The following is a 27,029-nucleotide window of genomic DNA, read 5'->3' as shown; positions in this document are numbered from 1 at the left end:
GGCATTCGACTCGATCAAATGGTCCTACCTGTTTGAGGTCCTCCGCCGATTTGGCTTTGGGCCCGTCTTCATTGGATGGGTGCACCTTTTATATACGGACCTCTTTGGTCAAGTCAGGGTCAATAACGATACGTCCCGGAGATTCCCGCTGCACCTGGCAGGGCTGCCCCCTCTCCCCCCTGTTGTTTGCCCTCACTTTGGAGCCCTTGGCTCACTGGGTCCGCACCGAAGCCTGTATCAGAGGCCTGCGGTGGAGCGACGAGACCGTAGACAAGATATCCCTATACGCTGACGACATCCTGATATATGTGTCGTCCCCACAATCCTCCATCCATAGCCTGGTCCAAGTCCTCACGAACTTCGGGAAATACTCGGGTTATGCCATAAACTGGACCAAATCGGTGCTGTACATGTTGCATGGTCCGCCACCTTGCATGCCCAGGGGGTTCACAATTACAGTAGCCACAGAAGGCTTTACATACCTGGGTATCTTCATCACTCCCGACCACAAACTGTTTTATGACTGCAACTTACTAGGCCCACTCCGTAGGCTCCGTAGCGACGTGGCTCACTGGCGATCACTCCCGCTCTCTCTCCCGGGCTGGGCGGCGCTGTTTATGCTAGCGCTTCCACGCTTCTTATATGTCCTACAAAACTGCCCCTTCCCCATCCCGGACTCCTATTTCAGGGTGGTAGACAGCGAGCTCAGAACGTTACTCTGGGATGGCGGCGCTGCGCGAATTGCTCTCTGTAAACTGTTCCAGGGCTGGTATGATGGGGGAATCGCCCTCCCCAACCTCCGTCTTTACTATTGGGCTTCCCAACTAGTAGTGATCAACCAATGGATACATGGATCACCTCTTAATCCGGCCTTCCTATTAGATAGAGATCAAATAGGACGTGAAGGTTACCTCGGGGCCCTATATTGCAAACCCACTAAATCTAGATACGCGGGTCCCATGCTACACACAGTGGACATATGGCACATAGCCAATAGAAGGCTGGGTTGGGTTGGGCGGACAAACTCACCAAGGCATCACCATTGTGGTCCGCGCAAAGCCTCGGCTCCCTCTGCTTCTCCCAGGGATTCGATAAATGGGACATAATCGGGATTTCCGAGGTCGGAGACCTTGTCCACAAAGGTAAATTGGTGTCCTTTAATGACTTACGAACTAAATATGCCCTTGCACCCACAGAGTTTTTCAGGTACCTGCAAATGAGACTGTGCATTCTGGGAAGTGTGGTCCGGGAAGCACTCTCTCATTTGAGCCTCCCATCGGTCGGTGTGTTATACATAAAATGGGGAAGTGGGTCGGCGGTTGCGCACACCGCTTCCGTTAAAGCCCCTGAAGAGAAGCAGATGGAGCTTCGAAACGCGTCGGGCAGATCCCGTACGGAGCGGCGTCTACGAGTGGATCCCCGTCCTCACCTATACATAAACCAAGCTGCTGTTCGCGTGCTACTCAAAGGTGGACACCTTCGAGCATTGATTTATACGCGGCCGTCCAGCCGCGGAGTATGCACCACCCCGGTACCCTGGGGGTCACTAATGTGAAGCAGCAGTCGTACTTGGAATCGAGGACGGGCCCACTTGTGGAGTCCATACAGGACTTGATTGTGTGCTTCCCGGACCACACTTCCCAGAATGCACAGTCTCATTTGAGCCTCCCATCGGTGGGTGTGTTATACATAAAATGGGGAAGTGGGTCGGCGGTTGCGCACACCGCTTCCTTTAAAGTGCCTGAGGAGAAGCAGATGGAGCTTCGAAACGCGTCGGGCAGACCCTGTACGGAGCGGCGTCTATGAGTGGATCCCCGTCCTCACCTATACATAAACCAAGCTGCTGTTCGCGTGCTACTCAAAGGTGGACACCTTCGAGCATTGATTTATACGCGGCTGTCCAGCCGCGGAGTAGGCACCACCCCGGTACTGTGGTACTGAAAATTCTGGACCCTGCTATTGTATGGTACCGAAGCCCAACACTCCTGTCAGAAAATATCATCGTAACATGACGAATTTGGTATCGGCAGACCGGTAATGATTAGGACATTATACCTATGCATTTGCGTCATGATCGAGTGATGCAATCACCCTTAAATCGTAGTTTCTGTCCTGAACCCTCTGGTTCCATTTTGTGAGCGGCATCCATCTTGTGGTTGCCCTTACATAGTCAATTGACCGAGGCCGAATTCGAGCTGAAAGGACACTTAGACCTTTGCTGACTCCTCTGTGACCTGGGCGAGCTGACTCCCCTGCCTCCAGCCAAACCTGTTCGGGCAGTCCCCAACCCAATGGCCGAGCGAGATTAGCATCAAGGCACAACATTTCATAAACCATTCACCGCATACAAACCACGCTTTATCATACACACACCTGTCCCTGTTTCTTCTTTATGGCTAGTTTTACAAGGAGGAGGTGCCCGATTTTATTGGGGTTTCATCGATATCTGATGGAAGTTCTGGGCCTTGCTGGGTAATCCATCACGAACTGGACAAACGAAAATATGGGCTTGCCATCATGACTGTGCTTTTTCTTTGTTGTGAAAGTATGCATATGGTTGAACCGTAAAACAAAGAATTCTTGCCTGAAGCTTATATTTTTGTATAAAAAGAGAAGGCTGGCTCTGTAAAAACGAACAGTCTCCTGAGAATATACACACAGTGCTGTTGTACTTCTAGGACGCTTGTTACTTGGTTGCAGCCAATAAAACTCGATCCTTGACATCACCTAGAAGACTCTGTGTTTCTGTGGTCCAGAACAGGAAGAACTCAAGAGGTCTCTGGGTGTTCCCCCTGGCACCGCCGGGTCCCTAAAAACCCGGTACCTCAGTACCCTGGGGGTCACTAATGTGAAGCAGCAGTCGTACTTGGAATCGAGGACGGGCCCACTTGTGGAGTCCATACAGGACTTGATTGTGTGCTTCCTGGCCCACACTTCCCAGAATGCACAGTCTCATTTGAGCCTCCCATCGGTGGGTGTGTTATACATAAAATGGGGAAGTGGGTCGGCGGTTGCGCACACCGCTTCTGTTAAAGCCCCCTGAAGAGAAGCAGATGGAGCTTCGAAACGCGTCGGGCATATCCCGTACGGAGCGGCGTCTACGAGTGGATCCCCGTCCTCACCTATACATAAACCAAGCTGCTGTTCGCGTGCTACTCAAAGGTGGACACCTTCGAGCATTGATTTATATGGGGCCGTCCAGCCGCGGAGTATGCACCACCCCGGTACCCTGGGGGTCACTAATGTGAAGCAGCAGTCGTACTTGGAATCGAGGACGGGCCCACTTGTGGAGTCCATACAGGACTTGATTATGTGCTTCCCGGACCACACTTCCCAGAATGCACAGTCTCATTTGAGCCTCCCATCGGTGGGTGTGTTATACATAAAATGGGGAAGTGGGTCGGCGGTTGCGCACACCGCTTCCGTTAAAGCCCCTGAAGAGAAGCAGATGGAGCTTCGAAACGCGTCGGGCAGATCCCGTACGGAGCGGCGTCTACGAGTGGATCCCCGTCCTCACCTATGCATAAACCAAGCTGCTGTTCGCGTGCTACTCAAAGGTGGACACCTTCGAGCATTGATATGTATATATGTGTATATTTATATATATAGATATAGATATATATATATGTATATATATATGCACATACATAATATAACAACATTGAAAAGTGTGCATTCAAGAGGAAAATATGTGAATTTTCAGAATTCATCAGCTGATGTTTGGAGAAAAATGGTTGAATTTCCAATTCAACCATTCCAGCCCTTGAGTTGTGTAACAATAAACATATGTTATATCAGCGCCAAGATACCCCTACCGGTAAACATGTACTTTACAAATACATATATTATACTGACAGCTGATATTTGAGAGGCAAATCATGTGGCATTGGGAGACTTATTACACTACTGGATTGCAGCTATGGTTGTTATGAATTACTTAGGTAGGAGTTTTTAAATTAAAAACACCTGGTTTATATTAATGCTGACATCCCTGCCTGATGCACCAAGGTGATCACTGCTGGTAATCTTGCATGTAATGGCCCCTAATTAAATCTTTTCTGATGTGGTCACTATTACAACCCTAATAATATTAGCAGCTCAGGCAGGGACATCTTAATGGATTTCGGGGGCCCTGGACCAAACATATTTTGAGGGCTCCTGTTCAAACAAGCTTTGATTTTATGATCCAGTTTCAGCTTGTTCATGCCCTCTTTGCCCATTGCACAGGCACAGTGGTTCAAATTAAAATCTGTTTACATCCAATATTCAGGGATGGTGAAGTGTTTTTTGGTATTATAATGCTGCAATAACTCACTAATATTATTGCAAAGCAACAGGAAACATAAAATGATAACTCGAACGTATTATCATTTTATGTTTTCCGTTGCAGTGCACTGCTTAATTGTATTGTATTGTATTGTATTGTATTTATTGCTTGTTAAGCGCATCTGCCACCCAAAGGGTATCCTGGCCCTGAGACCACATCATTCCTGCAGATAGACCATCTTACATTACTCTGGGAAACAGAAAGGTCTTAAGATCCTTTTTAAAAGAAGTAAGGTCTTGTCTGCTCCTCAGTGTCAGCGGGAGGGTGTTCCAGAGTGTAGCGGCTGTAAAACTAAAAGCACGGCCACCCACCCTCACTCTATTGATCTTAGGGATCGTCACTAGAAACGCGGAGGAGGATCTCAGAAGTCTGGCAGCCTGATACCAGGAAAAAAGATTTTGGAGCGGTATCGGTCCCTGTCCATGCAGAGCCTTAAAAACAAGGCATAAAGCTTTAAAGGCAATCCTCTGTTGGACAGGTAACCAATGAAGATCAGCCAATGCAGCCGAAGAAGAAGAGGAGCGAGGGCGAGATAAAGCCAGTTTGGCCGCCATATTTTGGATCCTCTGCAGCTTTAGGATCAGAGTTTTGGGAGCTCCCAAAAGTAGTGCGTTGCAGTAATCTAATCGACTAAGAATAGAACTGCGCACTACCTCTGCCCTAGCCTCTATGGGAAGGAGCGGTAAGATCTTACGTAGGGCGCGGAGTAAGCCCATACATGTCGCCGTGGTTCTATTCACAGAGGCATCAAGCTGCAGATTAGGTTCAAACAGAAGCAGTGGAGCGCCGCTCCTCCGCCATAGCTTAGGAGCCGCCCCTGCTGCTCAAACTGCATGAAGGTCATCTTGTTTACTGGAGAACAACATAAAAATTGAAGGTTACCAAATGAAACGTGCACATCCAACTTCTTCGACCAGAAGCACACGATTCAAGCATCATTATAAAGCTCCATCCTTTGATTCACCTCCCATGTAGTTGTAGTCTAACATGTATGCTGGTTTATGCATGTCTCCTACCTGTCCTCAGATAGTCATGGGTGAAGTGCTTTAATTGTGAATAGTCGTTTTTCACCATGGGGTTCTGAGTGACATGAAGTAGGCAATGAGAGCAAAGCTCAAGTTAACTATTATGTCTCTCAGAACACCAAGGTGAAAAATATACCCTTAATTCACTTTTTACCCATCTCTAATTTTGTGTTGTATATTCCCAAAATCATCTGTCCCTGCTTTCAGTCGCCAAGCGGAGCAATGGAGTAATGGGGAGCTGTAGTATGTTTTCTCCTCCATGTACCAAATTAAAAAACAAACTAGATAACCTCCTGCAACCCATCCCCACCACTACGTACCTTGCTTTCCCTCTCTCTTCTCCAGAAGCATTGATACCTTCTTCGCAGCGCTGCTCTGACAGGCTCTCAGAGCCAGGAAAGAGCAGCTTTGAATTCCTTTATTATGTAGCAACAGTGGTTTGCAAGTTCTGTTCCCCACTGTTGCTCCATCATAGCAGTGACTCGTTTGATTTAGAACTGAGCCCTTCACATAAGACAGGAAAAATGCATTGAGTTCATAAATAGATACAAATTATAGAAAGCAATAAAAAAGAACGATGCTTACAGTAGTCAACATCGAGAAACACAATAAAGTCACATATTTTTATTTATTTCATTTGTATAGCGCAACAGCTACCCAACAAAGAGTTTCCCGGCGCTAGTGAACCAGTGCTTTGATTGATTCTGGTCTTTAGATGTTAAACAGCCAGGTTTACTACTACAAATATTACAAAGCAAAATAAACAACATGCAAAAACCAAAAAGCAATCAAGAATTACCAAGTGAAAAAACACATGAAAAAGTAAAATAAAGCTCCATGAAACATGCACTATTCTCACATCCCGCAGCAACATATTCCAAAGCAATCTCACAATGGCAGCCACTTACTATGTTCGGTGCGGGAATATAGAAATACAAAATGGTGGTGCAGCCACTTGTGTAAAATACCACTACCAGCCATTGAACAAATAGCTGCGTCCAAAACCAAATCTGAATGCAATGTGGATTTACCAGGTTAACTCACTGAAAGTGAAACGGGGTAGAAATAAAACAACATCAAACATGAAGGAGAAGATGCAGTTAAATGAAAATATCAATTCAGATATACAGCATTTCAAATAGCTAACTATTACAGGGAGACATGGTATATACGAACAAAACCATTTTTCAAGACGATACATGCGCACAAATACATATTGAAATAAAGCAAAATCAATGAAACCGGCTGCAGAAGCAAACGATTCAGCAATTTACACAATCCCTCTGAAGCGGAAGGGCTCAAAGGTAACTAGTTAGGAACATTTGAGTTGGGCAGGGAGGAGAACCATGCCTCATAAAGGAAAAATCGCAGGGAGGAGAACCATGCCTCATAAAGGAAAAATCGCTAGATACAAGAAAATGCTGTTGTTGTTCAGTGTTGCTTTCCACTCCCATTTGGGAAAGATTGGCCAGAACACTGGTGAATCTTCTCCTCCAGGGGTGTGAAAAACAAGGCCATACACTATTTGCTCCAAACAAGGGAAGTGACAGACTAAAAGGAGCCATCCCACACACTGAGCATCACTGTCCCTAATGGTCTACAGACATGATCCACTCCCACCCCTTGGGGCACATTAAGCGAAAAATGGCTGACTTCTCTGCTGGGGGTTCCACACCCACACTTAATGCACACAATTCCCACTGGTCTATTGGCTTTCACCCAACCGAAGGCAGAAGGGGTATATCACCAGTGTACACCCGAGGGGAAAAAACAATGGTCTGACACCGTAAAATAATAAACTACAGAGAGAGCGACCGTCTGCCTGGGGGCCTGTTTCACACTGCACACAAAATTCCCGGTGGCCTTATGGCGTCTACCACACAACTGGCCAGATCAACTACGAAAATGGCTGATCCCTCCTCTGGGGGTAAAACCCATGCCCCAGACTTATATAATTTAATTTTTTTAAAGTGCTGGAGGAACGATCTATTGCAAGAGGGCAGTTCCCACACTGCAGTCAAAACTGCTTGGTGGTCTAGTGGTAGTTCCCACCCACGCCTCCGGGCAGGGCAGACACAAAACTGACCAATCATCCTTTATGGGCTAGACAGATACCACCCTAAAACGTATAGGGTGAGCATCTGCCAGGGTGTTGTGCTCAAATAAGTAACAAACCCTGGTGACCTAGAGGTGTTTTTTTCCTCTGCCACCAACCCTCCCCCGAAGGGGAAACCATAGCCAATGAAAAAATAAAAATCTTGGTAGTGCAAGGGATCCTACTATCTACCAGAGAGCTACTCTCACTCTGCGCCAAAAAACAACTTGCATTCTAGTATGAATTTCTGTTGCTGGATCACAGTCCACTCCTCTGTCCCCGAGCAGGCGTCCACAGTGCAGGTGTGCCAGAGGAAAGGAGAAACACATAGCTTTCCTCCTGTGTCCCTCCTGATCTCTGAAAATAGAAAGGTAAGCACATTTCTCTGCTTGGTGATCCATCTCACAGAAACGCTGGAAGAATCGTGTGTTTCAGAGCGTCTGTGAATAGTTTCCAAACATCAATGCACTGTGTACATGTTAACATCACGATCTCGCTGGGAAAGGGGTCGGGAAGGCAGCGGAAGCGCTTCCACTGACTTCAAAGGTGGGGAATGACTCGAGAGAGTAGCAGTGCCTCCCCTGAGGTTGGGTAAAAAGATGTCTTGGAAACATGCTTAGCACATCGTAGGTAGTGCTGAGGACGTGTCCAGCAATTGTTAGCACCTAAGGGAGAGGTAGGACTAGGAATAACTAATGTGACCGGTAAGTACATTAAAATATATGTAATTCATTTTTTATATTTTGATTTACTAATATGAATATTGTCAACATGTTTGATTTGATTTGATTTGATTGTGGGTTTTATAGAGCGCTCAGCTACCCTAGGGCATCCCGGCGCTGATAACTATCATCCTGGAGAGTGTGCGATCAAGGGGGGTAGTGCTCAGGGGAAGAGGAGGGTCTTCAGTTTTTTCCTAAATCTAAGGTGGTTTTGTTCTTGCCTCAGGGAGAGTGGGAGGGCATTCCACAGTCTTGGAGCATTGTACGAGAACAAGCGACCACCTGTTCTGGCCTTTCTAATTCTGGGGACTTTTGCAAGGGAAAGGGAGTTCGATCTGAGTTGTCTAATTGATTGTTGAAAGGACACAAGAGGTCTAAGAATAGGGGGGCCTTCGTTGTGCAGTATTTTATGTGCCATGCACAAGGTCTTAAAGTTGACCCGTTCCTTGACTGGCAGCCAGTGCAAATTTCTAAGGGCCGGCTTAGCAGAGGTCCTTGCTGCCGTTCCTGTTAGTATTCTTGCAGCCGCGTTTTGTGAACATTGGAGTCTGTGGAGTACAGAGGCTGGGGCCCCCAGATAAAGGACATTCCCGTAGTCCAGTCTGGAGTTCACCAGCCCCTGCATCAAGAGCTTCCTGGATTGAGGGGGGAGTAGATGGAGAATCTTTCGTGCCATCTTCAGAAGGCCGAAGCACGTCCCCGTGGTTTTCCTCGCTTGTGTTTTGAAGCTGAGGTCCTGGTCCAGCCATATCCCCAAGCTTTTAACTTCGGATTTTGGGGGTGGAGGGGATCCCATGCATGGTGGCCAGGGAATGGGGGTGGGTATTTTGTTGGAGTTTCCCAGAAGAAGTATTTCGGATTTTTCCCCATTCAGTTTTAACCGGGATTCGCACATGTGGTGCTGATGTCAAACAAAAATGAAGTCAACTGCGTTGTTTTTGATGTGATCAGATACAATTCCAAAGGTAATCTTGTTTGTAATTGAAAAGGTTTTACACAATGTAATTAAATGCATGTCAATTCTTTTAGTGAATTTTATGAATCTGATGCATTAATGATGGAGGAAGAAGGAGCAGTGATTGTGGGGCTATTGGTTGGACTCAATGTCATTGATGCAAATCTCTGCTTAAAAGGAGAAGATTTGGATTCCCAGGTAAACATGTTTTATTTGTAATTCAAATTAATTCCAGAATGAACAGCACATTAAGAGATGTAATTGACTTTTGTCTATGTGAATAGGCCAGAAAAGCTCTGACTGGTAGAGCTAATTAAATGCTTGCCTCTCAGGGTAAGTAGGTGATAAACTCCTATGCAAGTATAATTGAAATGTTTATTCACAAAAAGAGACATTGCTCTAAACTTGAAGAGCAAAAATACCGCTTGATTTTTAGTGGGTATAAAGGGGTTGATAGATGTGTTTATCTGGAGGAAGGACTAGTCAAATAAGACGTCACCCAGAGAAACATCTGAAAATCTGGGGCTCATAGATGGACCTCTTGGGAATTAATTAAATATGTACACACTAATTAAGATTGAAGAAATAATCATGGGGAGGACAGAATTGAGGCGAGGACTAAATGATGTAATTTTGTGGCTAATTTATTATTTACATTGCTTAACAGTGACTAGATGGTATGTTCACATGTTATGTTGTGTTTCTAACGCCAAACTCAATAATAAGTCTATACAAATACTTGCCTCTTTCTTTCAGAGAGCACATAGATTATTGGGACACAGAGACACTTGCCAGCACCTCTAGCTATGTTATAAAGATAGGCAAATTCACACCCCGGGTAAGGCTATTTCCTGCAGTTAAAATACTGGACGAGGAGACATGGCACTACAGGTGGAGCAATATAGATAGTCCAGTATTACTATGTGACATCTGGCAAAAGATATGATCCACAATGGGATCTCCTAACTTTCCAAATTAGCCCAGAGTGAGGGCTTCAAGACCCTTTCGAAAGGCACTAATCACATCTACAAAGACAACAAAAAGCGTACCTACCATAATTTTGCAATATTTATCAAATAAATGCAATAAAACAAATGCCTCACCAAAAATAAATAATTTTTTCCTGAATTCGTCCTAAAACTGTAGTACAATTATGCTGTCAGCATTGCACCTATCCTCGCAAGGTTAAGACAGGTTTTGCACTCCGAAGAAAATCCACCCATTTCCCCGTAAGGACTTCCTGGGAGGTAGAATGGTAACAGAACTTCAAAGATCAGTCTGTAACAGCTAAAGAGGGGTATAGGGCTAGGGAAGTCGAGAGAGAAACATATCATGGCAGCAAGAGCATATTACAAGAGTTTCCCTATGCACACCTGGAATGGATGGTGTTGTAAAAGTGATCCGAGAGTCGGCCTCAGGCACTGAAACAACAGGTGATACAAGGACACTTATTATATATAAAGGAATCATGCATAAAAGGATTCACAGGTAGAGAAGACAATGGGGCTCACTGGGTACTTCCAAGGAGATGGCAGCATCGAGCCCTGAAGGCTCAAGAAACACCCAGAGGTCTAGTAGCACCCAGAGTAAGGTAAAGCAAAGTAGCGGTATTGATGGGGCCAAATGATTAAAGATAATGAGGCTTAGGAATGTAAGTAAGCAAATGAGTAAAAGTAATTAACAGACATTTGTAAAGCGCAAACATTCACCTTGCAGGTATATTGGCGCTATAGCAACCATTCTGGGTCCTTAAATACTGTACAACCTTGTAGCAGGAAATTTGGTAAGACAACCAAGACAAAAGAGAAAAAACCACCCAGGGAATGTAACGCAACAAAAGTGGAGGAAACTCAATACAGTAAACTAAGCATGAGCTAAACAACCAGTGGGAAATTGTTAGGCACCATCTTGGTAATCCGTAGACTTGTGACTAGGAGGGACTGTTTTCCCCTCTGCTCACTCTGACATGGATCATGCTTGACCCTCTGCGTGTAAGCCAGCAGTCAAGAACTGATAGCCCATACCCTCCACTCCTTCCCTTTCTTTTATGGGAACTCTCTCGCACCGCATGCCATTGTCTACTTGGTGTCTTACTCCACATTCCAGACATTTCTTCCATTGGAATACATGAGCATCTATTTTACCTCTGAAAAGTACATTTGTGCGTCACAATGTTTGTCACATTGTATTCTTTATCTCCTCGTTTTACTACTTTCCCCCCCAGCATTTGCAAAGGCAGTACATCCAGCTTTAGTACGTGCAGCTGCATTTGTGAATGCACATATTTGTATAAGCATATTAAAGCGCCTGACCCGTTGGCTTTGCTACTGTTCTTTATTTACAAATTGGAATCAAGGCCCATAACCTAAGAGGGAATCATAAGTCATATAGATGTAAATGATTTGTTTAAAAAAAAAAAAAAAAAAAGCCCATTAAACAATATAAAGTTTTAACATACTGTTGAAGAACTTGTCCAGTCAATTGGCCTCCTTTAATACTATTGGACAAATTGTAGTTTCACCTGTCAGCTTGTCAAGCAGCCTGAAGCTAAGATATGTACAGTTGCTGTAAGAGGGAGGGCAAATACATTTTTAATATATACCATCCATTTATTTTCAGAAATGCTTTTCTGGAGAGCCCTTCGACTCGAACCCTACATCTTGAAACTAGCTGCTAGGAGGCACTTGATTTACAGGTTTCAACACTCTGTTCAAATGTGGTCCGTGGAGATGAAATACTTTTGGAAAAGCTCTGTTCTCACTTTTCTTAACGCCTCAAGAACATGCTTTGCATTCCTGGTCACAACAAAGTTTCTCCCTCAGGAACCTTTATCTCGGATCCAAAAAGTATTATTGATCCTGAAAATTGATTAAAATGTTTGAATACTAAATGTTAAACTTAGTAATAGGTTATCGATCATCTTCCTTTCCCCTTGCAAGAAGTATGGGAAAATCAACACAAAGAAATCAGCCAGGGCGCCTTTAGCTTTAGCAGACCATGCCGAACTTAGGAAAACAGATTGGAGGGCTATTCGAGTAGGACTTTATCATTTTCTAATGCTAATGATCACAATTAGTCTGATGAAATATTACAAATTTATCTCAACTAACATAAAGGTAAATTCATTAAAAAAATCACTTATAGATTAACTCTTTGGTAAACCAAATGTATAATTAGGAGGTAATTCATAAGACAATAAGCATCAAACATAATTAAACTGCTATTAAGGAATACCTGCTCTACCCTTAATGCCATGTCTAACAGATCTGTCTGAAGAACAGTTTGGTGTCTGAATACGTTTGAGCAGCACCAGGCACAAATTTCACCAGCGATCAGAATCAACCAACCATCTGGAAGAAGAACTATGTTTTCAAATGGAGATATTAGGAAGGCTGTTTTCTTTCGGATAACAGGATAACAGGGTGAAAATAAATACTGACTAAAGAGAAGTTCCCTGATAACCCCTTAACTGCTGAGGCATTTTCACAGCAGTGGTGAACTCTGACTTTCTTGATGTTTATGGTAGTTTTTGCTTACATTTTCCTAATGTTTAAGTTATCCAGGCCAAATTTGCATTCCCCCCCCGCCCCCCCCCCCCAATTTTTGTAAATTTATGGTTTAAATTTCTTTATTAAGTTTGCAACGCACAAAAATGACCACGTATGAGTAGCTAGCAACAATCAGTGCTGTGGAACATATGGCCTGACAGAGCGAGTCAAAGGCGCAAACTCAACAGCAGGCGCCTATCTAGATGGTGTCACATATATGAGATCACTCTAAACAAAAGAAAACAACCCCCTGAGCACCCCCTCCCTCCACCCATCCAACTCCCACCCCCCTGTGATCCATGTCCACTACCTAAGCTAAATAAAACCACAAGTGACCCCCCCCCTGTTAGCCCGTCCATTGTGAGTCTGTAAGGCGCAGCAGTCAGAGGTATCAGGGGCATGTGACCTCTCTGAATTCAGTGGCTAAGAGCGACAGAAAGGGTTGCCACAGCTCGTCATATTTGGAAGTTTCAGCTTCTCCATACCAAGTAAATGCCACAGACGTTACAGCCAGCCTGTGAATGTTGGGGTGTTGGGAGTGCGCCAGTGTATGAGTATGTTTTGTGTCACTGACCCCAGCGCAATTGCTATCTGTCTGCCTCTGCGAGATCGTAGCGGGTAGGTCAGTGGGTTGAGGAAACCCAGCAGGATATGTGCTGGAAAGCGTGGGATCTCGGTCTCGAAATGTTTGTCCAACTCGTCTAGCACCTGGGTCCAGTAGGTTTGAACATGTTCACACTCCCATAACAGGTGCACTAGAGTGCCTACTTGGCACAGTCACGCCAACATGTCGCCTCCCGAGTGTGGTCATTGCATGTAGGTGCTCCGGAATATGTTGCAATCTTCGTGAGAGTCTCAGTAAGCCCCATGTGGTACGCAGAATGTCGGGCCCTATAGTATATTCTTTCCCACTCTTTGTGGCTGAGTGTCCTGCCTAGTTCCCTCTCCCATCACGCTCTGCTGGGGTTGTACGTGTGTGTAAGACTTACTTGTAGTATCTTGTAGAGATCGGAGATGAGTTTTTTATCTGATGTATGTGTAATGAGCAATCTATACTACTATAATAAAGTAAGAACTTTCAGGCTTTGAAGCGGGTTAACCGCCAAATTCTACCCCCGTAATCTCTGGGGTTCTGCCGCATTCTCAGAGCTAGAGGTTCCATATAGAGGGAAAAGAGAAGGGGCGACAAAGGGCACCCCTGTCTCATGCCTCTTTCGATGGGGAATCAGGTGGACGTGTGCCCATTCACCCGAACCGCCGCTGTCGGAAACTTGTAGCAGTTGAGGATGTATGTGCAATTCTTTCCCCCATCCCCGCTCGTTCTAAAACCTGCTCTAAGTAGGACGAGTGAACGCGATCGAATGCCTTCTCCGCGTTGATAGCGAGCATCATGTACTCCCCTGGCACACGTGTAGCCTTCTCGATGAGATGGAGAACCCGTTTGGTATTATCTTACGTTTGGCGCTCAGGAATGAATCCTGCTTGGTCCGGGTCGATGAGACCGGGCATATGAGGGGCAATACGAGTGGCCAGGATTCCTGTATACAATTTAAGATCTATGTTAAGGAGAGATATTGGGCGATATGCTCCACACGTAGACTAATCCTTCCCGGGTTTGGGGATGACCGCTATGGAGGCCTCCAAGAGATCACTCTGAATCGCCCTGAGTCGGCGAAAGAGTTAAACAGCTGGGTGAGGAGAGGGGCGAGCAAGGCCCAAAACTTTTTGTAAAAAATAGCTGAAAAGCCATCCGGCCCGGTGGCCTTAGCTGGCTTAAGATGAGGCATGGCAGCAATGACCTCCTCTGTTGTGAATGTTTCTGTCGAGGTGGTCAGCCTGGGCTTTGGTCGGTGTTGGCTAGGTGACAGAGCCTATGAAGGCAGCTCCATCGGAGCTTTATAGTGGGGCTCCGGCGTAAAGAGTGGCATAGAAATCGCGAAATACCACAGCTAGGGTTTTGTCTTCTGATATGCATGTACCATTCATCCTACAGATTTCTCGGACTCCCTGCTTTTGTCGGACCTCTCTCAACCTATGAGCGAGGAGGCGTCAACACCTGTCCCCCCCGGTATAGTAGGCGTGCCGCAATCGCAGCGCTGCAAATTCCGCACTATCTTGATCAAGCGCCGCTAGTTGGTGGTGCACGGCCTTAAGCTGTCTCCACACTCGAGGGGCTCCCGTCTGCTGATGTATCTGCTCTAACTCCCTGGTCTGTTGCGCAAGTTCGTCCCTTTTGCGCCTGTGCTCTACATTATCTGCCGCTGAAATGGCGATGATCTTCCCCCGTATGACAGCCTTCAGCGGTACTACTGCGTTGCAAAGGTTGTGTCAGAATTGGCATTATATGAGAGGTAATTCGTAATGGAGCGATGTATGTGCTTAATTACTTCCTTACGGTGCAGGAGAGTGTCTCTGAGACTCCATACCCTGGAGGGCCGTGATCTGGGTGGGAGGGTGAGAGTGGCGATAATTGATGCGTGGATCCGAAAGGGAGGCTACTCCTATGTCCACAGTAGTCGTGAGCGCGCGCACTGGTGTAGCTACTAAAGAATGGTCCAGTCTCGCGTAAGTCTTATGGGCATTGGAGTAATATGAGTATTCCCGCTCGTGAGGGTGAAAGCTGCGCCACAGATCGGACATCCCCAGGCCCTGTATTCGAGCAAGCCCCTCTGCCAAGAGTGCACCTGTCTGGTGAGTGCGTTGGCTAGATCTATCCTTGTTGTTATCAAAAACTAGGTTCAAGTCGCCCCCCAGGATGACATGGCGGTGAGTCATGGCTGTGGCCTCCATGAGAGCAGAGTGTAGGAACCGTTCCTGGCCCTCATTCGGGGCATACATGGAGCCAATAGTGAATGTCAGGCTACTTAGGGCAAATCGGTAGGTCAGGAGCCTCCCTTTAATCTCGGCTTTCTTATGCAGAACTTCCCCCTTGCTGAGCCACCAAGATCGCCACCCCCGTTGTTTTAGTAGGGCCTGAGGAAAAGAATTGGGTAGGAAATTTTCGTGACCGAAGACGGTGGCAATCTCTCGCTAAGAGGTGCGTTTCTTATAGGAGGCAGAAATCTGCTTGGGTGTTTTCTAGGCATGACAGGACTGCTCTGCGCTTCACTGGATTATTGAGACCGCGTACATTGAGGGTTAAAATCTTAAGCATGGTGACAGGCAATACCGGTGACCGATAGGACCAACAGCATAGGCAAGATGTCATACATGGCACTACCGGAGTGCGGAGCGGTCGGCTGACCTGAAGCCCTGTAGGCGTGTGGAGCTACACTAATTCTACAACGGAAAGTGGACAAGGAACAACGGACCCCCCCCCCCCACAAAGTCTCCAAGAAAACCCCAAATGAAGAACAACTGAAAAAAGTGAGTAGTAACACATTGTCCATCATCCATCAGGCATTGGGAAGTGGACATGGAACCCTGGATCCCCCCCACAATATCCCCTAGAATTAGCCAAAGGAAGAACAATCGGAAGGAGTAAATAGGAACGCATTGTCCATCATCTGACTAAAAATACAGTTTGGGGTAATCAACCAGCAAGGAGAAGGCCCCCCCTCCCGCCCACGACCTGGACATTGACAAATCGGCCAGTCAGCTAGATATATCTTCAAAAGTCAGCCAAGCTGGGAGGTGGACAATTCCGCGGAGACAGCTTCCAGAGCCGACCAATTTTTGTAAATTTAAAGATACTTAAGTTTTGATGATTCTCATTCAGACAACAGAAAATAGCCAAAATGTAGCAAAAAATGTTTTTGGGGTGAGGTTGTTGATAAATGGAAAAAATATGTTCTGCAAGAAAGTATTTGTTTTTGTCCAAGAATGGAATCAAGAAAAGGTTTGCTTTGCTAAGATCACTCCCTTCCCAGGTTTTAGGAATGGACCGAGTTGCTAGAAAATAAAAAAAAATTTCAATACAAATTTTTTATTGATCAATTGCACACAAGGTGCAGCTCTCCACATTCAAGAGAAACTGCAAACAAATCAACAGCAGCAAATGATTGGCAATCCATACATCTTTCAGCTTCCCTCTCCCCCCTCCCCTGTCCCCAACCCCCACAATGCTAACTCCCCCCCCCCTCCCCCGGATCCCTCCCTAACCCACTGCACGATAACTTTTTTAAATAGTGTTGCATGTAAAGTCATGTACACAGTTCCTCAATTGCGGCCCCCTTCCGCTATCTCTGAAGAATCCTCACGTTCTGCCGGTGGTTCTAACCATAGACCTCCTTATTCCGCCCACCTCTTCCATATTTTGTAGTGTTTCCTAGGACAGCCCCGGGCCTCAAAAACAGGACTCTTCAACCCCATACAAAAATCCAGTCCCTTTTTCCACACTACTACTGGAGGTGCCCGTGAATCTTTCCAAGCTTGGGCCACGTCTCTCTTGGCTACGGTGAGGCCCAATAGCAGCAGATGCCTTTTATATATGTTACCCCCCACCCCCTCTAGAACATGCAGAAGACCTAATTGTGGGGTACGCGGAAGTTCCCATCCCAACACCTCAGACAAACAGTCCCACACCCTTTCCAGAACCTAACCAAGACACTACAGCTCCATACCGTGTGGAGTAGGGTGCCCACCTCTCGACCACACCTCAAACAGTCTGGAGACGCAATCAGACCCGCCCTTCACAGCCTCTCCCTAGTGTAATAAGCTCTGTGAAGATATTTGAATTGGATGAGTCTTAAGCATATGGCAATGGCTGCACCTCGGGGAGCTCTTCCAGCGTTCCGGCATCCATTTCCCAGGATTCCCTCAATTTGTGTAGGGAGGAGGAACAGTGTGTAACTAGAGTCTGGTAAATGCGGGATATTTTCTTATCCTCTAGATCCCCCATAAATACCTTTGCCTCTAGAGGGCTAAATTCAGGTAAGGAGTCAAGTCCCTCTAGACTAGGCGTAATGGCGTGACGGAACTGTAAGTATTTAAAGAATTGGGTTCGAGGCATGCCATATTCCTCGCTAAGGTCCTGAAATGACTTAAGGGTCGTGCCAGACATAACATTACCCAGTGTGGAAATACCTATGCAGTCCCAGCCCCTAAATCCTTGCAGGGACGCCAGTGCAGGCAAACGACCATCACGCCATAGGGGGTCTCCTCTGTTAACGTGCCCCACCATCCCATGCGACGCAGCGCCTGCCTCCAGACCTGAAAGACTATTCGGGTAGCCTGCGGCAACTGTCTCCTCAACCGCTCTGAATATAAAATTGTGTGCAGCGTGTCGGATCCCATAAGATAGCGCTCAAGAGCATAAGCCGGGTACCCCCTATCGCCATACCACCATTCATTCAGGATCAAAAGATGGGAGGCCTGATAGTATGACAGGATATTGGACGTTGCCAGCCCACCACAGTATGTCGATAAAAAGCAGGTACGCAGCGCAACCCGCACTGCACCTCCCTCCCAAAGAAAGTGCCCCAGCACCGAGTTGACCTGCCTCAATCATTGAGGTGAAATTGGGTAAGGGTGGTTCTGCAATTGGTATAGCAGGCGTGGGAGGGCGACCATCTTGAAGATCGCCGACCCGCCATAGATTGTTGCGTGCTTATCTAGGATCCTGATCGATACTGCGACCTTATGCCCCTATTCGGCTATAAATCCATTTATTCCCTATATGGGCATAACCGTTCAAGTGCGATATTCAGAAAGTCATCTCTGGCCTTACACGAACAGAGCCACATTCCAGAATAGTTCTCTGCCACTTCCTTTGCAACCAATTAGTGCAATGACAGAGCAGAAGTCACTATCTGAAGATTCCTAGATTAACACTCCGAGTTCTTCAACAAGATAAAAACTCAGCAAACCTGGAAATCCCCGCTTGCTGTGTTTTGATTAGTAATGGAACTCTAATGAGCAACTGATAGCTATCACTTCCTAGTGACATCTTTAATTGACGTATTATGTCCAGCAAACATACGTCAAACCAGGCACCTGTCAGGTATAAATACTACCAACGTTGCCTTAAGCAATGTGTTCCTGTTGCTGCAGCCTGCTGCCCGTCGCCTGAACCCGCTGATACCATTATCGCTGCTAAAGCGCGAACGATGGTGTGGTGTAACTAGGAGCTGAACAGCCGTCCCTCTGCGAAGAGCCCAGCAGATGCCAAGCTGCCCGCGGACGCTGTCCCCCCTCCTTCTCCTCGACGCGCTGAAGAGAGACGCTGTCTTTCTCCTGCAGAGAAATCCAGCTCCAGCGTTTCTAGTCTGCCCTTGCGGGTGACTGGGATACCGAGTTCCCCCTGAAGGAGATACCAGACCTCCATCATTCTATTCAGAGGTATGGTGTTGACTAAACCCTTAGTGAGAATTCTTGAAGCAAACCTTGGCAAAACCAACTTAAACTGAACCTACTTACTTACTCCCCTCCCACGTATTAGGCTTAGGTCAGGTACACTGGGGTAGGCGTAGTTAGAAGCACCAGTTGAGTATTTTAGCCTAATGTATATATGAATGTATATATGTTTTATTACTTTTAACCATTGTATGGCTAAGAAACCATATCAATGCTTTTACAGTATTATCTTGCAATACTTATCTTACTGTACGTACTTTTTATAATAACAAGTCTTGCAATTGTGGCAATACATTTCTCTTGTACGAGAAGAAAGACTGTTCAATAAATGCTAACCCTTTATTGACAAACGCCCGTCTCTCTATTCTCTACATATCGTGAAAGTAATCTGCACTAACCTGACTGAGTAAAATAACTGTCTATTGTTTCACACGACCCTAGAGATTGACTCTTAATCTGAGGAGCAAAGTTGTCATGTTCCACGGTTGTTCGAAAGCTGAATCCCTTCTTATCTGTGCCAGGGAAGCTGATCACTTCCTATGCAGAGAAGAAAGTTTCCAGTGACCTCTGAGCTAGTTGGTAACACACCCAATTAAGTTTAGCATAGTCAGTAGAGGCCTGGAAGATCCGCACTTCTACGTCGACACTACTGTTTGTTATTCCAATGCGCAGGGCCTAGTGGGAAACTAGGAACTACACTACATGGCGCCCAACGTTTGGTAAGGCGATAAACTAACGCAAGACGTTAGAGTAACTCAGTCGTGCATATTTCACACAGACCCCTTTCTCCCGTAAATACTCCAATAGACGTCTGGAGTGGGTGAAAGGTTGAAATCCGCCCGAACTCAGTAGGAAGAGATTCCTATGTAAAGCTCTGGTTTATTCAACGTTGAAGGATACAGTGTTCCAAAATATTGTGCACCTTTGTCTCCTTGGAGACCTACTCTGCAAAACCTGCATTTATACAATGCCAGGAGAAAACGGAACCACTGGGGCCGCAGCAGATGCGAATCAGCAGGGTCCCGAACACACAGACCCGGATGCAATTATCATCCTGGTCCACTTAGGAAAATCTATAACTTTAAAAGTTATAGAAAACGGACTGACACCACAAGGTGGTACAGTAATTTTCGTGATAGAGGCTCACGAATATCGGCAGACAGAGGTATTCTATTCATGGATAAAACTTTCCAGCGGCAAACGCTACAACAAAAGAGTTTCACTATTACAAAATAGAGGAACCACCGGAAGAGTACGCTCCTTTCGAGGAGACTGAAATCCCACTAAAATTCCAAGAGCACCTGCTCTGGTTTAATGGCGCCCTAAAACATAATGATCACATTACCAGGCTCGGTCCACTAGGTAGACCAGGAGCAACGTGGCCAGTTCTAGCCGGCTACACACCACATCCTGACATTGCAAAAATGTCTAGAGAAGAGCTGTTAGTTCAGCTAAAAACATTAATTAAAATACATAGGCAATTAGTCCAATATGTAATGCGGACTGCAACAGTCCAGCCAGCTGTTAATGTACCACAGCTGACCCCTCATCAGGGGAACACTAATAAAATTACACCACAGAACATACAGTCATGTCTTGGTAAAACACCCGTAAAACGGGAACAAATTCCTTTCTGGTTAGCACAGAAAATCACTCAAATAGAGGCAGTATTTCCTGATACTACCCCTATAGAGAAACACAGAATCTTGACCATCTTCCTTCCTATGGGAATCGCACCACACGTGGAGGACTGCGACACTTGGGGTACAGTCTTTGCTTCCATTTACACAAAAACACACGGTGTTCCGTCAATGGCGGTAATACCAGAAGTGCTAAAACAGATTCAAAATGAATACGGTCCAGAGCCCGCTTTAACTCTTGGTATGAAATTACTGAAAGACTTCAAGCAGGTCTCGGCTATATTATTAGCCAACATTAAGGGAGAAGCAGCATCTGTGGCGATCCGCCAGAAGTTGAAGGAAACAGATATAAAAGATCCAATTGAGCTTGCCATAATCATAGAGAAATGCTATGAAGAATTAGGTAGAGACAGCTTGGGTGGAAAACCGGTAAAGCCCCAACTGCTCGAAAATCCTGAAAAATTATTTATTAAAAATAATTTAAACACTCCTAAAAAGAGCTGGGATGGAAATAAACAATCCACTCCCAAGGAAAAAGTTTTCCAGTCCAGAGGAAGGTCTCCTCGACGGAGGGAAAGAACTCCGACTCGAGAACACCAGTCTCCCCAGAGGGAGCCCTCTGAGAAAAGATATAACCTTAGAAATAGGGATAATCTGAAAAAACCTGATAGATATCAAAGTATTGATACACGTCCCTCTCGATCTTTTCCACAGAATTCGGAAAGAAGAGGACGGTCAGACCCAGGAGAGCACACCAAGTCCAAAGACAAGGAACCTGCTCAGAGTAAAAAATCTCAATTTTCAAAAAAGAAGGTAGCCAGTATTAGAGTAATCAACCATGCCGAGAATACTGAGGACACAGTTGAAAAACGGGGAGTGGGCATTGACAATGTTGGACAGTGCAGCAGAAATCAGTATAACGCGCAAGATCTTGATGAGTCATCTGGAGACAGTGGACACGAATGAATACATTCAGGTTGAAACTGCCGACACCAGACTTAGCGAGCCCCATAAGATATACGAAATAACATTGCGTATAGAGGGTGATAAGACTAGGAAAATTAGAGGTCTGTTTTGGGATAAGCTCTCAAAAGGCTATGATATTCTGTTAGCTGAAAAAGATTGGCCCCCAGAGTTTGTCAGGGAGTGCCCTCGTGGCGAAGAAGTGATTATGCCTGCCTTCTCGAATCACATTCCGATTCACAAAAAATATACATATGCAAGGAAATGGGCAGTAGCCCAGGCACCGGCATTATATAAAAATCATGTAGGATGGGATGAGGACTCTCCTCCCCACAAAATACATTTAAAAAGTGAACCAACTGCCCAACGGCAGTATCCCATTAAGCAAGAAGCTAAAAAACAGGTCAGGGAGATTTTAGATCAACTTGAATACCAGGGGGTGATTGAAACATGCACCTCTCAAATGAACAATCCTTTGTTTCCTGTCTCCAAGCCAGACAATTCATATCGTCTAGTTTTGGACTACAGACACCTTTTTATTATTATATTATTATAGAGGCTTTTATAGCGCGCTCTGTTACTAAATAGTATAGTATCCTGGCGCGGAAGAGAAGGGAGCAGATCACAGTAAATGCAGAGGAGGGATGGCCATTATACAGTGGTGTTAAAGAGGTGGGTTTTTAGGCCTTTCCTGAATGCCATGATGGAAGGGGCTGTTCTCAACTGCAGAGGCAGGGTATTCCAAGCTCTCGCTGCTCTAACCGAGATGGATTGGCCACCAAGCCTGCTATATTTAAACTTTGGCACAGTCATTTGGTGAAGATTGCTTGATCTGAGAGGGCGGTTGGGCGCATAGAGGGAAAATCTTTTTCTCAGATAGGTTGGACCTGTTAGATGGAGTGCTCGGTAAGCTAGCACAAGGATCTTAAATAAGATCCGTTGGGCAACTGGGAGCCAGTGAAGATCTCTGAGAGGTTGGCGGACACTAGATCTTCTGGGTATGTTAAACAGCAGCCGGACCGCAGCATTTTGAATGACTTGGAGGCGGTGGATCAGATAGGCTGGGAGTCCACAGTAGAGAGCATTCGCATAATCCAATCTGGATAATATCAGAGCGCGAATGACCGTCTCCTTGGCTGCTCTCGGAAGCAGAGGAATGGAATGGAATGGAATGGAATGGAATGGAATGGAATGGAATTGGATTTATAGAGCGCATGGCTGCCCTTGAGCGTCCCAGCGCTTAAAACAAATGATAACAGAGCGAAATGAGGAAGAAAAAAGTTTAGGGAGCTTTGGGGAAAAGGAAGGTTTTGAGTGACTTTCTGAACTTAAGGTATGAAGGTTCCTTCCGTAGGTCCCTGGGCAGGGCATTCCACTTTCTTGCTGCATTCAGCGAGAAGCGACGACCTCCCGTGCGGGCCTTCCTTACTCTAGGAGTAACGGCCAGGTATTCTTCATCAGATCGGAGGGCACGAGTGGCTTTGTAAGGACGAATCAATCCCCTGAGGGCTGGGGGGCCATTACCTTGGAGGGATTTATGTGCAATACAAAGTGATTTGAAGGAAATTCGCTCCTGGATTGGGAGCCAGTGCAAGGCTCTAAGCAGGGGCTTGGCTGAGACCCCTCTCGGGACTCCCATAAGAAGCCTGGCTGCGGCATTCTGGACCCGCTGTAAGATGTTAATCGTGGCCAGGGGTGCCGCCAGGAGGAGGGCATTGCCATAATCCAGTCTGGCCAGGATTAGGCCCTGAATCAGAAGTTTTCTTGATTCGAAGGGGAGCAGGGGGAGGACCTTCCTTACGGCCCGCAAGGATCCGAAGCATCCTCCGGCCACCTTCTGCGCGTGGGTCTTAAAGGTGAGTTGGGGTTCAAACCAGACCCCGAGACTCTTGACTTTCTCCTTTGGGGGTGGTGGGTCCCCCAAACAGGGAGGCCAAAGGTCGGAGGACAGAGATGGAAGTGGGTGACCCATGACCATGATCTCGGTCTTTGCTCCATTGAGTTTAAGTTTGGAGGCAGTCATCCAGGAGAAGATAGCTGACAAACAGCCTGACAAATCAGATGGGTGTCCCCTTTGTTGTGAAAGCGAGACGATTAGTTGCGTATCGTCCGCATAGCTAACAGATTTGATCCCGAAGGGGGCTACTGCCTCCTCTAACGGGGCCATATAAACATTGAACAGTGTGGGGCTCAGGGAGGAGCCCTGCGGCACCCCACACTGCAAGGGGACAGGTTTGGACATTGAGCCATTCTCCCAAATCCTGAACGATCTTTTATCAAGGAAGGACTCGAGCCATCTAAGAGCCGACCCTGTAATACCAACCTTGGCAAGACGCTGAACCAAGGTTGGGTGGTCGACGGTATCGAATGCAGCGCTTAGATCCAGGAGGATCAGAGCTGCAGATCCCCCTGAATCCAAGATGCATCTTGCTTCTTCAGTGGCCACCAGAAGGGCAGTGTCTGTACTCTGACCCGGGCGGAAACCAGTTTGGGAGTCGCTCAGAAGACCATTCTTTTCCAAATAGTCAGAGAGCTGCCTATTCACCAACTTCTCAGCCACTTTACCCATTCCTGGAAGCAGGGAAATTGGGCGGTAATTGGCCAAGTCCAAGGGATCCAATCCAGGTTTCTTAAGAAGTGTTTTAATTTTAGCTTGTTTCCAGCTAGGGGGAACAATGCCTGTAGCGAATGAGGTATTTAGGAGCTCTGTGGCCTTAGGTGAGATCGTCCCCACAATTTGTTTAAGGATGTGCATAGGGGCTGGGTCAGAGGGAGAGCCACTTTTTATAGTTGTTAACGTGTTACTGAAGTCATCCCTGGTGATAGTACTAAAGGCCTCGAGCTGAGGACAGGGAGAAACGGGGGTAGCGGCCTCTCTCGAGAGTAGGGTGGGCATTAGGGGCAGGCTATCTAGGATTTTTTGAATTTTGCTGTCGAAGAATTCCGCTAACTGGTCACATCTTAGTTCGGGGTCCCTGTGAGTGGTTATAGGGACAGGGATTTTGAGCAATTGATTAACAATTTTAAAAGTTTCCCTAGAGGAGTTAGCTGATGTTTCAATTTTCTCCTTAAAGAATTCTACTTTAGCTTTCTGCCGTGCAGCTCTGTAGAGTCTAAGAGCGGCCTGGTAGGAGGTCTTAGTAAGAGTTGACCAATCTTTCCTCCACTTCCTTTCTAATTTCTTACAGGATTTTCTAAGGTCTCTCAGATCAGTTGAAAACCAGGGGGATTTAAAGGTGCTGCTCTTTTTAGTTTTTAATTTAAAAGGAAGGACCGTGTCCAGGGAGCTAGTGAGCCAGTTAGTAAAGTTTTCATCCGCCAGGAGTGGATCAAGTTCTGTGTCTGGAATCGATTGTTCAAGGGCCCGAGTGAGATCTCCCACCGATAACCTTGGCCAGTCTCTCTGAAGTATGCGGGGGCACGTGGGCCGATCTGTTTCAGGGTGGATTTCCCAGGAAAAAGGGACCAAAAAGTGGTCGGACCACGGTAGGGGCAGAGGAGATTGAACTCTCAGCTTGGGAAGGTTGGAAAAAATAGGGTCTAACAGATGACCTTTATTGTGAGTAGATTCCGTATTTATGAGATCCAATTCAAAAGCTTTTAGATTTGAGATGACATCCGCTGCTATTTTATCGTTAGGGTCGTCAAAATGCAAGTTCAGGTCTCCCAGAACCAAGAAGTTAGAGGACCGAGCTGCAGCTGCTAAGGTGGATTCTAAAAGGGAATCTAAAAATTGTTTTAGGTTGCCCGGCGGGCGGTAAATGAGGAATCCAGAGAGGGAGGATGTCGGAGTCAATTGGATGTTGAAACCCGTGCTCTCTGTGTCTAAGATTCCACTATCCTCCAATCTGCAGGTCAGGGATTCCTTGTGAATTATGGCAAGACCCCCCCCTTTCCCCTTATCACGGTTCTGAGTCTGAATCCTAAAACCGCAAGGTAGGGCAGAGATGACATCAAAATCAGTGGAAGGGTTTAACCAAGTTTCCGTGAGGAAAAGCAGATCCAGGTTGCTATCCTCGATCAGCAGATTGATTTCTACCGCGTGTTTTGGCAAAGATCTACAGTTAAGAAGTGCCATCCTCAGGACTCGGCTGGTTTTCTTGCCGCTGGTCCCCAAGGAACCAGGCAAGAAAGAAATCAGGAAGAAATCTGCGCAAGGTTTTAAGGGTGGAGAAGCAGATTCCGGTAAGTTTTTTCAGGTGGTCCTCAAATCTGAGATTGTTGCTAAACCAAATTCCTAGGTTTTTTGCAGGTCCGCCAGTGGAATTGGGGCTAGGAAAGTCGGTGGGCCAAAGAGAGTTACTAAAGTTATCTGGAAAGGAGCCGTACAGCAGGATTTCAGATTTGCTCTCATTACATTTAAGTTGGGCACAGGCCAGCCAGCGGAAAACCGATGATAAGCAAAATTGAACTCTCGATGTGTCCGAGTTGTTTTTGGGCCATGTAAACAGAAGCTGAGTATCATCGGCATAAGCCATAATTTTGGCACCTAGCTGTTCCGCAAGATAAATGAGGGGGGTCATATATACATTAAAAAGCAGAGGGCTTAAGGTGGAGCCCTGTGGTACACCAGTAGAAAGTTTTTTGGGAGAGGAGGAGAAAGGCGGCATCCATACTTGCTGTGACCTGTTGTCCAAAAAAGATGTTAGCCAGCCGAGAGCAGGACCAGTTATGCCTATGGCTGCTAGTCTGGTAAGTAGGAGGGAGTGTGGGACCGTATCGAAGGCGGCAGAGAGGTCCAATAAAATCAGCGCCGCTCTGCCACCCCCGTCCAAACACTCACGAATGGCCTCAGAAACCTCGACTAGAGCCGTCTCTGTGCTGAAAGCAGCTCTAAAGCCTGATTGCGCAGGGTGAAGAGCTTGAGAGCTCTCAACAAATCTGTCCAGCTGTGAAAATGCAACTTTTTCGCATATCTTTGCTAGAGCTGGCAATAGAGATATGGGCCGGAAGTTAGCAGGGGTCTTTGGGTCTAGGCCATTTTTTTTGAGAAGTGGTAACAGTTTTGCCTGTTTCCAGCAGGCTGGAACAGTGGCGCTGGAAAAAGAGAGGTTGACAATATGTGTCACCTCTTGGCCGACTGTATTAGCCAGGCCCGCAAGGACTCTGGCCGGGCAGGGGTCGGCGGGGGAGCCCGATTGTAGGGTAGCCAGAATTTTCACAACCTCTGTTGTGTTCACTGGAGAGAAGAAGGCAAACTGATCCATAGAGATAGGCATAATGGGGGAGGGAATAGTCATGGAGACTGGAAAATTGCTACATACAGTAAGCAGATCATCTTGGATTTTTTCAATTTTTTCTACAAAGAATACAGAAAGTTCTTCACACCATTTTGCTGATGAGGCTAAAAGCGGTTGAGCGGCGCAGGGGGAAACAAAGCTTTTTACAATAGCAAAGATTTCTCCGCTATTGTTGTTGGCCTTGGTAATGCGCCCGTCATAGTATGAACTTTTTGCCGCT

At 46.3% G+C, this 27,029-nt stretch overlaps 1 protein-coding gene across 4 annotated transcripts in view; it reads left to right on the top strand.

The window, feature by feature from the left end:
• Positions 1-27,029, top strand: part of RUFY1 (RUN and FYVE domain containing 1) — a 717,137-nt gene that overhangs the window by 171,144 nt on the left and 518,964 nt on the right. For all 4 annotated transcript variants that reach the window (XM_086931454.1, XM_086931453.1, XM_086931456.1 and 1 more), the window contains one exon: positions 9,199-9,322. In XM_086931454.1, coding sequence (XP_086787580.1) covers positions 9,199-9,322 — 124 coding nt within the window. The remainder of the gene's footprint in view (positions 1-9,198; positions 9,323-27,029) is intronic.

Source organism: Lissotriton vulgaris, chromosome 7 (assembly GCF_964263255.1).
Source record: "Lissotriton vulgaris chromosome 7, aLisVul1.2, whole genome shotgun sequence".
NCBI lineage: Eukaryota > Metazoa > Chordata > Amphibia > Caudata > Salamandridae > Lissotriton > Lissotriton vulgaris.
This window is presented reverse-complemented; position numbering and strand designations above follow the sequence as displayed.